Genomic DNA, 13,199 nt, shown 5'->3' with positions numbered 1-13,199 from the left:
TATTTATCAAAAACTTACTATAAACTGTTCATAACATAATAACTATCTTAAACACATAGTTACTGTTTTAAACTTATAATAACTTTCTAAAAAATATAGTAACTATTTTAAACACATATATAGTTACTGTTTTAAAGTTATAGTAACTTTTAAAAAAATAGTTACTCTAAAAACTACTACTAACATAAACACAACGAACATTCCGGTGACTATTAAAAACAATATTTCGCAACATAAATTAAAGGTGACTATATCATTTATATACTAACTATGTGAAACACTAACCCAAAACAACAAAAATTTCAAATCAATCAACAAAATAATAACTATTGTACACATATAGTAACCATTAAAATAATATAGTAACTATTGTACACATATAGTAACCATTAAACTTACATAGTACCTCTTTAAACCATATAGTTACTGTATTACTCATGTAGTTATTATTTAAAATCGTGAAGTCACTGATCGAATTCGCGAAGTGAAAACGATATTTCGGTTAAACACAAACATTAATTTCTCCAAAACAACAAATATTTTCAATTTTAAATAAAAATAGACTTAAAATTCTTTAAAAAACAACAAACCGAGATGTAATCTCTAAAAATTCTTGCGAAGATTTGTAGACGAGCACAAATTCTTCAATTCGATTTCGGCAACGACGAACCTCCTTCTTGATCTACTACTTCCTCCAATTTTTCCTCATCTAATAGATCCAATTATAAGAATTATAAGATAATTACGAAGAAAATCGAACAAAATCTAGAAATTTGGGCTAAATTTTGAAAAGCATAGAGAGAAAATGAAGAGAGAGAAAAGGAAGAGAAATGAACATAATGTAGTCTGAAATTTTGAAAAATAAAAAAGTTTAAAACGTATATAAAGTGGGATAGACATAAATCGCATTGAAACTCTACAAAACACATAGTAACTCTTTAAAACACATAGTTACTGTAATACGCATATAGTTACTATTTAAAATCACAATTACACATGTTGCCCATACAAATTACTCCGTTGCCCTGATCCACGCTAAATTAGCGTGGACCAGGTTTATATTAGTGTAAATATTGAGGAGATATTGTATTATTTTGCAGGAATTTAATAATACGATAATATTTGAGGGGATGAAATCTAAATTTCCTCACAAACACTTGTGTCTTTTATTATTGTTTGTTCTATTTGGTCTATATTGTATTTGCAGGGTTTGTTCATAATCGTTCGTGGTACGCGTTTGGTTATAACACCACATAAACTCATAATCCTTTGATATTACATTCTCGGTCTTTGCTCACTAGTTATTCCGTTTCCATGAGACGTTGACGAATAACTAATTTTCATAGTTTCTTTGATTTATACTTTTCCTAGGCCTTTTCCAACTCATTATTATTTTTGGGCATAAATTTATGTGACTTGAACCTGTTACCCTAAAATAGCTTGAAAGTAGTGTGTTGGGCAATTATCGTTTTCAAGTTAGTGGTTCTTAATTGTCATGACACACGAAATTCCGGCCTGGACATTTTTGTTGTTGTTATTCTCTTAGTTGTGTAGCTGTGAAAACACTGTAGTTCTGTTAGGAATAGTACGAGATAACAATCTAGACAAAGCACACACAATATAAATAACGTGGTATACCCACGTCCCAACTTGTATTATTAATCAAAACCGTTATTAACAATACAATCAATCAACCTCATATGTTTTTCTCTCAAACTATGCTCAAGCTCAGGATCTCAAGCATATCAATCATAATGGTATATAAATCCCTATTTATATACCCCAACTTCCTAACCCTAGCCCTAGTATTAGGAAACACAATATTACTAGAATATTACAATTTAGGAGAAACCAATATACTAACAAATCTATCCCTAAAATACAACTCGTAAAATAGGAATACAATAACATAATATATCTCCTAAATAAATATCTAGTAATATATCATAACTGAAACTCATTGCCATATTGGGTTTAATATTAACAATTTCCAACAAGCCTTATAGATTGAATGTTGTTTGTTAAGCCATGAATTATTTACGGAGTACAAGTCTAAAGTCAATATGCACTAGTAATATTTCCATCAGAAAAAGATGTAGATGGTACGTCTAGTTGAAAATGAACATGCATGCAGCTTAATTCTTCACTAGTCCACCAATTAGTTGATTCAACAAGTGGTGTCCAGTGTCCGTGTTTGGAATCAACTACTAGATTTGAATTTGGCTTACGTTAAGCAGACTAATTTTCATCAGACATGAGAGTAAGATGATCGCCATCTCTAACGAGTTCGATCTCATCAATCTCAGCTCCGTGTGCAGAGACTAGTTTAGTGCAGTGACATCCGAATTTCATGTTACCAATTTCAACTAGTTCTTGAATTGTGTCCGGCAACCTGACGAGCTTTGAGGCCTCACTCTTTCCAAGGCATCTAAGTATTACTCTGGCAGATTGGTTTCCCATAGGAACAGACCTTGTGTAACTGTTTACACCAGCAGATGTTTCACCTACAAATTCAGAATTAAGTTTGTGACTTAATTAACTACTTAAAATATAGAGTACGTAAAGATTGGAATGAAATAGAAATGCTTATGCACACATATAGCCTCACCTCTAGTAGCAGCAGACACTACTCCAAATAGCGAGTTTTCAAACACGTTAGCCCGGGCTCTAGGGTGAGCCTGAACTTGAGGCATATCGACATGAACACTAGGAACCAGAGTAACATCATCCAAATATGTACCAGTACTTGAGTACTTCTTCAGGGAATTAGTAGAATCCACTTTCTTATTAAGGATCACTACATTATCCGATTTGAGGCTAACCTCTTTCTTACAACTAGTACCAAATAATGCTTTAATCTCAACATTTCCATGAAGATCTGCCAAAATCCTGGGTGTCACCCCATCTGCATCATTCTTGTCAATGTCTGCCCCTTGCTCTAAAAGGAACTTAACAATGTTGGCGTTTCCATTAATCACTGCAGCATCAAGTGGTGTAGTTCCATCGCTCTTGGGCAACGTTACATCTCCATCATGTCGCACAATACTCTGTAGCAGCTCTAGATTGTCTTGCTCTACAGCATAGCAAGCATATTGTGGTACATCGCCAGAAGCCAGAGTAGCACCATGGTCTACCAGTAACTTTATCAACGACTCAGGATGCTTCCCCATTATTACATCCCATAACGGAACATTCCCTTCTGAGTCTGCAGTATGAAGACAACACAACAATGTGAGTATCACGATTTATCATAACAACAACCATCAAAACAAACAACATTATATTGTTTTTCAGAGTAAATGGTACCTTTTGAGTTTGGATCCGCCCCAGAAGTCAGCAGGATAGAAACACAGTTTTCATTTCCATTGGCAGCTGCAACATGCTGGTCAAATGCAAAACATCTACAGAATTAGTCAAAGAATTACCAGAATTAACTTATACTTCCAGTTTTCCAGACGCGATACATTTTGAATATCTTCAAGTATATTACTATTACACATGCAGCAGTTTCCGATAACTAGTACTGTTCTCAACATATATACGTACCAAAGCAGTGCGGTCTTTCATGCCTCTCTCATTTGGATTGGACCCGCGTTTCAGCAAGAGTTGCAGCAACGGCTCATCTCCTCTTGCAGCAGCAAAACATAAACCCAGTGGCAAATCTGTTTGACCTTGAGCTATCATTTTCTCAATGTCATCAACAAGAGATTGCATTAATGGATCATGCTGCGTCTTCAAATGCTGTAACAGCAACAAAATTGATCAATGTTAGCATGTATGTAATGATCTTATCATCTCTGAAAGTAAGGAACATATTAAAACAATCTAGCATTTTTTTTCTAACTAGTTCACCGCATACTAGCTATTCTTCAATTCCTTGAGTAAAACACGCAAACCTCTAAGAGATTGCTCATGATAATAGCTCCATCTCCAACATTTGCTTGGACAAGATTCAGAAGGGAAGTACGATTTAGACGCAGCAACTGACACAATCTCTTGGTGCGAACAGTAAAAAGCTGTGGCCTGTAACAAAGAACACCTATCTCCCCACATATATCTCCAGATTTGACCTCTTTAACGACCTGTGGATAAAATCCTCAACTGATTAAATTAACAGACTGCTGATGAAATTCAATTATAACTGTACCAGTGTACCTGAAAAATTTACCTGTTCAACTCCATTCACGGGTAAGATCAACTCCTGCAAAAGTGTCTTAAATCAGATTGTTGATTTTTACGAGCAAGCTGTATTAGTCACCCTAGTCTCACACAATAAGTTATTGTGACTCTGACTCATTCAAGGTTAAAATCATAAGTGAGACATTCTATTCTCACCATTGCACCATGGACTAGCACATATAGGTCCGTGGGGGCTTCGTTCTGTAAAATCACGTCTTCCTTAGGAGGAAAGTACTCAGCTTTCATCTCTGAAACCTTAAGATGGAAAAACACTTGAAAAGTAAGACATATCAATAACGAAGCAACAAGGAGCTAGTATTGGTACAAAATAGCCTAACTTACCAGTTGGAAAAGCAAGTCGTTTGACACTTCTCGAAACAGATATACCTTATCAAGCAGTGAGTAGAAGAGGTAGTGTGAAATACTTGATTTAATAGCCTTAGGAAGGGATTCAAGAACCTCTTGTTGTTGTAACCCTTCTGAATCAGCTCTGTATTTCAAGCACAAGTGACCAACCATTTGATCTTGGAGACGAACAGGAATCTTATTTCTTTGTGCAAAATTGGATGCTGCTTGAAGTTTGTCCCTCTGTTGAATTTCAAACAAGTTTATGCAACTCATCAATTTTAGACATATACATTATACATTATACATTATACATTATACATTATACATTTATACATACCAAGTAACAACTTAATTGGTAGTGTAATTTTTAGAAAGAAAACTCCGAATAAGAGAGCAAATTGTGTACTTACAAAGTTTCTGGTTCGACTAGTCCGATGAACCACTAAGTTTGTCATATTTCCTATCAAATATGCTGTGAGTCCAAGATTGAAGAGCATGTAAAAGATAGTAAAGACCATCTCCCTTATATTGACAGGGTGTAAATCACCATATCCGACTGTAGTGACAGTGGTTATGGACCAGTAAATGGATGTGACATATCGTAACCACATATTCTCAGTCTCAAAGTTCTCCATTGAAAGAGCAATCCAAGTCTTTTTCGGGTCAGAGTAACTGGCAGCTAAGAGATAGTAAAAGCAGGCAGCACTGTGAACCGTGAAAAGAGTCACCTACAACAAATTAAATTGGCAATTAAGCATCATACACATCTAGACATCCACAATTTTACATCCATTTATTCGAAACAGAAACAAGGGCATCTTGAACTTCCAATACTCACACAGACTAGCTTGCAGATTCGAACAAAAAAATAGTTAATTTTTGGATCTTTCTCCAATCTGTGAATGAAATGAGTGAAAAAAGAGAGTGAGATTTCTATACATAGTTCAGTTTCCATACTTTTCTAATTCATATATATATATATATATATATATGTTATTGCGTTGATAAGTATAAAAAAAGTAACCTGGAGATCATTTTACTGACTCTACGAAGACGCCAAAGACGTAACATACTGAATAGTCCATAGGCTCGAACGTCGTTAGGGAGAATTTGAAGAACAAGTTCAGAAGGGACAGTGGATATAGTATCGAAAACAAACCAGGTCCTAATGTACCTCCAAGCAATGTTCTTCCGGTTATCCACAAGAAGGTAAGTTTTCTTATCAAGATACGCCACAAAGAAGGTCAATATTATATCAATGGCGAAAAATCCATTCACAATGTTGTCCGCGATTGCCAGGACTTTAATAGATGGTTTTTGTAAGAAGCCGAATTCGAATGGAGATGCCCATGCTGTATAGAATACCAACAATACCAGAAACATTTCCCATCCTCTGCGTAGTGCGTACATTATATTATTGTTAGTAAACTAAACATTCACTGTGCTACTATACGTTTGCAAAATATTCACTTGTTGGAATTTAAAGTGCGCCGAAAACCTGACAGATTTTCCGAAACGGGTAGGTTTCCAGCGCAATTGAAAAAAGCCTTTCTTGAATTGCACCGAAAATCGCCCGCTTTTGAGAACGGACTAGTTTAGTAACTTCATCTATCTCACACTCAAGAGTGTCATTGTATGTTGAGAGTTGTGTAAACCTTATGGAACGGATCGGTGAATACAATTGTGCACCCCAATTGCACTAAATCTCGTTTTCAAGGCAGTGGGTTTGGTTACCACGGCACAACAAGTTCCGTAAATTCTACTTTCTTGTTCTTCATATTAGCCTTTAAAACCACTTAAAATACAACATCATTGATATTAGCTACATTCATATTTCTTTTACTTTTAGTTGAAGAAAAGGTGTGCTAAATGTTGAGCCTCGAGCTTGGTGATTGTTCTTTTTAGGTATACCTAAGAGCATCAACCTCAATGTTAAGATGCAACAATTGTAGCTTATATTGCCACATCAAATTTTAAGGTAAACGTACTTCTATACATTTTGGGTACAAGGTGTTTATATGGTCAGCTGTAACATGTTGTGGTTCGTAAAAAAAGGAAAAAAAAGATTGTCATACAAATGTTACATTTTGAGGGGAGCTTGTAATATTTCTTTTTCCAATCAAGCTTGTAGATCGTTTGGGCTACAACAGCTAATTTGTTTATCTCCAATAATGAACTTGTAACTATATATTTAATTATATTTCCTATGTTCCTTAAATTAAGCATTATGGTTGACCTTTTGTTTTCCAACACATACTTTGACTCTTAATATTTCGAATGATGTATAAGTAAAAATTTATAAAAATGTTGATATTTAGAAAACATATATCTATACGAATTTAATAAAATATCACATGACTACAAATTTTTCTTACGTATGAGTCATAAAAAATGATCAAATATCTAGTGTGGAAAAATATTTATGAAACAGGAAAGTATTACAAACATGTCCTTTATTAAAGTGTACAATTGAAATTACTAAGGTGCACCCAACCTCTCACAAGTCACAACTATGAAACGCACCTAATTGATACGATAAACTTGAGTCAAAAGTCAAAAAGATGACCCAAACTAATTTACCCGACTCGAACCGAATTCTACCTCATCAATTCATCATACATACGGAATATATAACATACGGAGTAGAGCTGTCAAAACAGGTCATTGGGTCGGGTCATCTTGGGTTTCGGGTCATGATCAGATCGGGTCGTGTCGGGTCAATATTTCATTCGGGTTGAGTTCGGGTTCGGTCGGGTCGATTTCAGGTCGGGTCATATCGGGTTTTTTCCTATCCCGGGTTCAGGTCGGGTTCGAGTCGGGTCACATTTCGGTCAGGTTTGATTTCGGGTTCGGGTCTTATCGGATCGGGTTTAAGTCGGTTTATAGCAGATAATTTCGGGTTCGGGTCTTATCGAGTCGGGTTTAAGTCGGTTTGCAACACAGTTATTTTCGGGTTCGGGTCTTAGTTTGGATCGGATAATAATCAGATCAAATAGAATTCAGATCGGATCACTCTCAGGGACGGGTCAAACTCGGGTCTGATAATTAACCTATACATTTTAAGGATTTTATATTCTAAAAAATTTTGTTTAACTTATTTTAGAGTTAAATTTTTCAATATTTAGCAATAAATAATTAAAATAGATATATCAATGAAGTTAATATTTGGTCGTGTCATTGATAACTCGGGTAAATCGAGTACGTAGCGGGTTCTCACAGGTCGGGTCAATAGCAGGTTTCATCGAGTTACAATCGGTTCCGGGTTGACATCGGGTCGGGTATCAAATCGGGTTCGGGTCATTGTTCGGTCGGGTCAGTTCGGTTATCGGTCATTTTCGGGTCGGGTGTCGGGTTCGGGTTCGGGTGTTACAACATCGGGTTAAAATCGGTTATCGATTTTTTCGGATCGGGTACAGGTCGGGTTTCGGGTTACCTGTTTTACCTTAATTTCGGGTCATGGTCGATTACGGGTTCGGTCGGTTCAGGTCGGGTTTTCGGGTCGGGTCAGTTTTTGACAGCTCTAATACGGAGTATGGAAAAATGTAAACAAGTCTAATTGTAACGAGGTGACAACAGTAACGTACCAACAAGTAAAAAAAATGACGTAGGTACCTGTAACGAGGATCCATAGGGGCGATAACAAAGCGGCGGAGAAGGATGCCACGGTTGCTTTGAGCACCCAAAGAGGGTAGGATGCCATTCGTAAGACTAAATTGGGTGGTAGTACCACCTACTGATGTTCTGTCTACCTCGCTTAATTTTTCACCACACACTGAACTCTTCACCCAACTATTCATCATCTATCTTTTTTCTTTTTCTTTCTTTTTATTTCCCACATTCTCACTTCCTCAACTGCAATTTATCTTATTTCCATTTTCATCTCCATAATTATTATTTTTAATTTATATGATGAAAAAGACAAATATGTTTTTGACAGATTAAAAATATGCTTTCATTCGATTTCGGTTGACATTTCTTTTTATTATTTTTGTTAAATAATTACGACACTTTCAGGGGACGGTTTTGTTCGCGTCCAATACGTGTATGTATATTAATGTAATAAACTAGGATGAATCATCTGTGTTAGCATCTACGGAGTACAATGTTAATTATAAGCTTAATACAGATACTTTTGGGCTTTTAAAAATCAATTATTGCCGTTGAATAAGATTAGTTTATCACTATATAGTACGGGACAACTAGTGCAATTCCAACCAAAGCTGTCTGATAGAGCGATAGCCGATAGGGAGGACTAATGAGCCAATAAGGCCCCGTTTAGTAGAGCTGGCAAAAATTAACCCAATCCACCAACCCAATCCAATAATAAAGGGTTAGGTTAAGATTTTCAACCCGTTTAATTAAATGGGTCAACCCAACCCAACCCGTTTAATTAAATGGGGTGGGTCAGGTTGAAATGTTCAACCCGAAAACAACCCGCCTAACACGTTTAAGTTCAAGCAAGTATGTAATATACATCTGTAGAATTTATTTGAAATATTTTATTTCTCATTTTTCCTTCAACAATGAATAATTATTTGACATTTTGATTCATGTCAAATACATATTGAAGTATTACTTTTTTCTATGAGATATGCCACAAAAATATCACCTCGCGATTCTATAGTTAAGTCAATTTACACTTAAAAGTGAAAAAAAAAAAATTAAACGGGTCAACTTCAGGCCAACCCGTTTATAATTGGGTTGGGTTGGGTTGAAAATTTCAACCCGTTTAATTAAACATTTAATTAAACAGGTCGGGTTGAGTTGGGAAAATCTCAACCCGTTTACAAATGGGTCGACCTGATTTCGACCCAACTCAACCCATTGCCAGCTCTACCGTTTAGTTCACCTTATTTCTCCTGATCTGATCTGATCTGGTCTGATTTGATTTGATCTAAACTTATTTTTTCTGATCTGATCTGATTTTTCAGAATTAAGTTTAAACAAAAATCTACATTTATTAATGTTAAACGACTTACGTGTAAAATAAATGTTACACAAATTTATAATATTGTTATTATTTATTTTACTTTGCTCATGATTTAACTATTCCTTGTATTAGATAGACCTAGACATGATCTAGATAGATCAGTTATGATCTAGACATATAAGTTCTGATCTGGATATGATCTGTACAGATTTTGGTTTGGGGATGATATGTACAAATTTGGTTCTGGTATGGATATGATCTGGACAGATCGATTCTGATATGGACATGATCAATATAGATCTAGACATGATCTATACAGAGTAGTTTTGATCTAGACATGATCTGTACAAATCAATTCTGATATGGACATGATCTTTGCAGATGAATTCTAATCTGAACATAATAAGTACAGAGTCGATATCTTGACCAGTTATAATCTGGACATATCGATTCTAATCTGGACATGATCTGTACAAATTAGTTCTGATCTGGACATGATCTGTACAAATCGGTTCTAATCTGAACATATTGGTTCTGTAAGGATCGGTTCTGATGTAGACAAGATCTTTGCAGATTTGAACATGATCTGGACATGATCTGGATATTATCTGATCATATCGGTTCTTGTCTAGATATATAATGGTTTTGATCTATTAAAATCAGTTCTGATATGGACATGACCTGATCATATCGTTTCTGATCTGGAGTTAATATATGGTTTTAATTTGGACATGATGAATTTGAATGTTTTGTTAATGTTTTTTTTATGCCTTAAATAAGAGATTTTAATTGCACCGACAACAATTCTTTTTTATTAAAGTAATAATAGTAACAAAATATTAATAATAATAACAATGATATAAATATATACCGATCATAATAATAATAATAATAATAATAATAATAATAATAATAATAATAAAATAATAATAATAATAATAATAATAACTATTTGTATCTCGGCTTCCCACTAACTATTTATAAATTATTATTAATCAAATGCTAACAAAGTCAATATTTTACAAATAGTTAGTGGGCAGCCGGATACAATCTGGGCCCACTAACTATTTGTAAATTATTTGACTTTGTCAGCATTTGATAAAATAATAATAATAATAATAATAATAATAATAATAATAATAATAATAATAATAATAATAATAATCTGATATAATCTGTTCTTATCTGATCTGGTCGGTCTGATCTGATATGAACTGAACTTATTTTTTCTGATCTGATCTGATCTGATTAAATCTGAAATAAGGTGAACTAAATAGGGCCTAAGTAGATACTCGGTTTAAGAATGAAAATCGATTTGGGTAGTTCTACCCAGATAATGAAAATTAGGAACAGATTTAATCCGCTTCCGGTTCAGCTTCTCGGATTTCTTTTAGAACTGGAATGGTTGGGTACTCGGTTACCCCAAATTAATCACGGTTGGCCGGTCCATTACAAATTAGAAAATTTTCATGAAAAACGATGAGAAATTTCAAAACAATCCCCTTGATTAACATATCAAGTGACATTCTCGTAATTATAATGAAAAAATATACAATCTAAAATTTGTGACGTACAATATATTTGATATTTTAAAAAAGTTAAAAATAAAAGAAAATAATTTTAATATAAAAAGAAAATATGTAGATTGTATATTTTGACAATTTATTTATGAAAATAACCCTTGATATGTTTCACTCGCCAATCATAGAGATTGACTGGGCGAAGCTCGAAAATGATAAAAGCAGTACGTACTATGAGAAGCTAAACAGATGGAAATATTTAGTTATATTAGAGCAAGATTAAGGGGGTCTTGTCTTAAAACATTCTTCATATGTCATGTCAGCATTTCACTATTATTAAATAATGAAATTATTATTAAGATTCAATCAAATTTAGCACTTCACCCTTCAAACTTATTTAAGACTTTTATATTTATGCACTATATATTATTTTATTATTTTATTCAACTCAAACACGAGTCTTAAGTTGAGTCTTAGTTTTTTAAGACTAAAATTAAGACTTTGTCAAGACTCATCCACTCTAATGCTACAAATTTCTTTGTCTAATCTTAAAACTAGGTGAGTCATAAGCCATGTCAACACAACTCAAATTTTAAGACTTAGGGCTGATTATGCTCTTAAACATTAATTATACCGAATTTTGTGTGATTTTGACATGCATTTCAAAAAAAAAAAAAAAAAAAAAAAAATCAATTAATGCATTTTATGCTTATTTACCACCCTTTAGGCCATTATCAAAATTAAATGGCACGAACCCGTAACCACTACAACCTATGTCAATTCCAGTTCAATTTTTAAACCAGTTATACCGACTCCGTTTTCAATTTAAAGGACCGATTCCAATTCCAAGAATTTGGATCGGACATCCGATCTTGCTCACCCCTAATCACTAACACGGAGTTCTCCACTATTCACATGTTCGGCAACATCTAATTAGCTTAGCATTTAAGACAAAGTTAAAAGATTGATAGTTCCAAAGTGAAGTAGCTTTTAGCATTTCGACTAAGTTAAAACATCAATAGCATTTTATCTAATAATAAAAAGGGGACCTTAGAGTATTTTCTCTATCAACTGAGAGAGTATCGACTCACTACTAGTAACTCGCGTTATTTATGAGCAATTAACCTTGTCCACAAGGTCAATGCAAGTTATGCAACCACCCGTGACTTCGTTACCCTAATGTTTTTTGTTTATAAATATTGACTAGCGCCAGGTTAAGTTAAGTGGAACAAAAATGCGGAAAACATTAACTACTTGTATTTTGTTTGCTATGGTGCATTAAGGCTCTGTTCTCTTCATCTTATTTTCACTTATTTTAAGTCTGATAAAATAAGATAAGTTTAGGGTCATAAGATAAGATAAGTTAAAATAAGATAAGTTCAGGGTCAATAAGATAAGATAAGATAAAATAAGATAAGTTCAGGGTCAATAAAATAAGATAATATAAAATAAGATAAGTTCAGGGTCAATAAGATAAGATAAGATAAGTTCAGGGCCAATAAGATAAGATAAGAAAGATAAGATAAAATAAGATAAGATAAGGTGAGGTAAATATTACATAAGGTAATACTATAAATTTCAATAAGATAATATAAGATAAGATAAGATAATGATTAATAAGTTCAGATAAGATAAGATAAAATAATATAAGGGTCAATAAGATAAGATAAAATAAGATAAGTGAAATTCAGGTAAAGTGAACACTACCTAAAATTTGTTAGGGTGCATGATTCTGACAAAAGTGACAATTAAGGGTCAACAATCAAAGTACTACGTATATACTATATAGCTTCAATTCTTCAAATTGTAAAGTAAAGTTTCCGTGTTCATTAATTTGGTATGTAAAACAGGGTGTTGCTCATTTTAGTAACTTCAGCCATATAAGAATTGTAAATAGCCCTTGTAGTTTATTTCCTGTTAGTACGTTGTTGTACTTTGAGGTCTTATTTTGATTAATGTTCAATTAAGTTAACGTCAAAAAAAAAATATTTTTTTTATTTCTCAAAGTCTTGCCTTTTCTGTGGGGGAGGATGGGTGGGGGTGGGGGTGGGGGTGAGGGGAGTGATCTTATAATTATAGCAATCAAAGGGTGATTTTATGGACATTTTAGAAGGATTAAGTCATTCAAATGGCCTCCCAGATTGACAAGGGACAATTAGCTACAATAGAATGTTCAGTATCTAATTTTTTTATCTACGGAATACGGATAAGCAATTGGATAA

At 33.9% G+C, this 13,199-nt stretch overlaps 1 protein-coding gene across 2 annotated transcripts; it reads right to left on the bottom strand.

The window, feature by feature from the left end:
- Positions 1-1,630: 1,630 nt before the first annotated feature.
- On the bottom strand, positions 1,631-8,456 carry LOC110805865 (potassium channel AKT1). 2 transcript variants are annotated; one of them, XM_022011488.2, is made up of 12 exons: positions 8,140-8,456; positions 5,552-5,920; positions 5,366-5,423; positions 4,938-5,255; positions 4,522-4,767; positions 4,336-4,434; positions 4,169-4,201; positions 3,897-4,082; positions 3,547-3,741; positions 3,307-3,382; positions 2,609-3,205; positions 1,631-2,504 (listed from the first exon to the last, which is right to left on the bottom strand). In XM_022011488.2, exons 1-12 carry the CDS (start codon positions 8,325-8,327, stop codon positions 2,239-2,241), a joined length of 2,631 nt encoding a protein of 876 aa, XP_021867180.2. In that variant the 5' UTR covers positions 8,328-8,456; the 3' UTR covers positions 1,631-2,238. The 2 variants fall into 2 exon arrangements, with proteins under 2 accessions (XP_021867180.2, XP_056690905.1); XM_056834927.1 differs by lacking the exon at positions 5,552-5,920 and having other exon boundaries at positions 8,140-8,455.
- Positions 8,457-13,199: the final 4,743 nt, after the last annotated feature.

The sequence above is a fragment of the Spinacia oleracea genome, chromosome 1 (assembly GCF_020520425.1).
Source record: "Spinacia oleracea cultivar Varoflay chromosome 1, BTI_SOV_V1, whole genome shotgun sequence".
In the NCBI taxonomy this organism is placed as follows: Eukaryota; Viridiplantae; Streptophyta; class Magnoliopsida; order Caryophyllales; family Amaranthaceae; genus Spinacia; species Spinacia oleracea.
Note: the sequence above shows the minus strand (reverse complement) of the source record. Positions and strands in the feature narration are given on the sequence as shown.

Excerpts from the sequence above, each read along its gene's own strand:
- LOC110805865 (XM_022011488.2), bottom strand. The coding sequence starts at position 8,327 with ATGATGAATAGTTGGGTGAAGAGTTCAGTGTGTGGTGAAAAATTAAGC. Across the intron at positions 5,424-5,551 it reads GTCAGTAAAATGATCTCCAG|ATTGGAGAAAGATCCAAAAA; the intron begins GTTACTTTTTTT and ends TTTCATTCACAG. Across the intron at positions 4,435-4,521 it reads ACGACTTGCTTTTCCAACTG|GTTTCAGAGATGAAAGCTGA; the intron begins GTAAGTTAGGCT and ends TTCCATCTTAAG.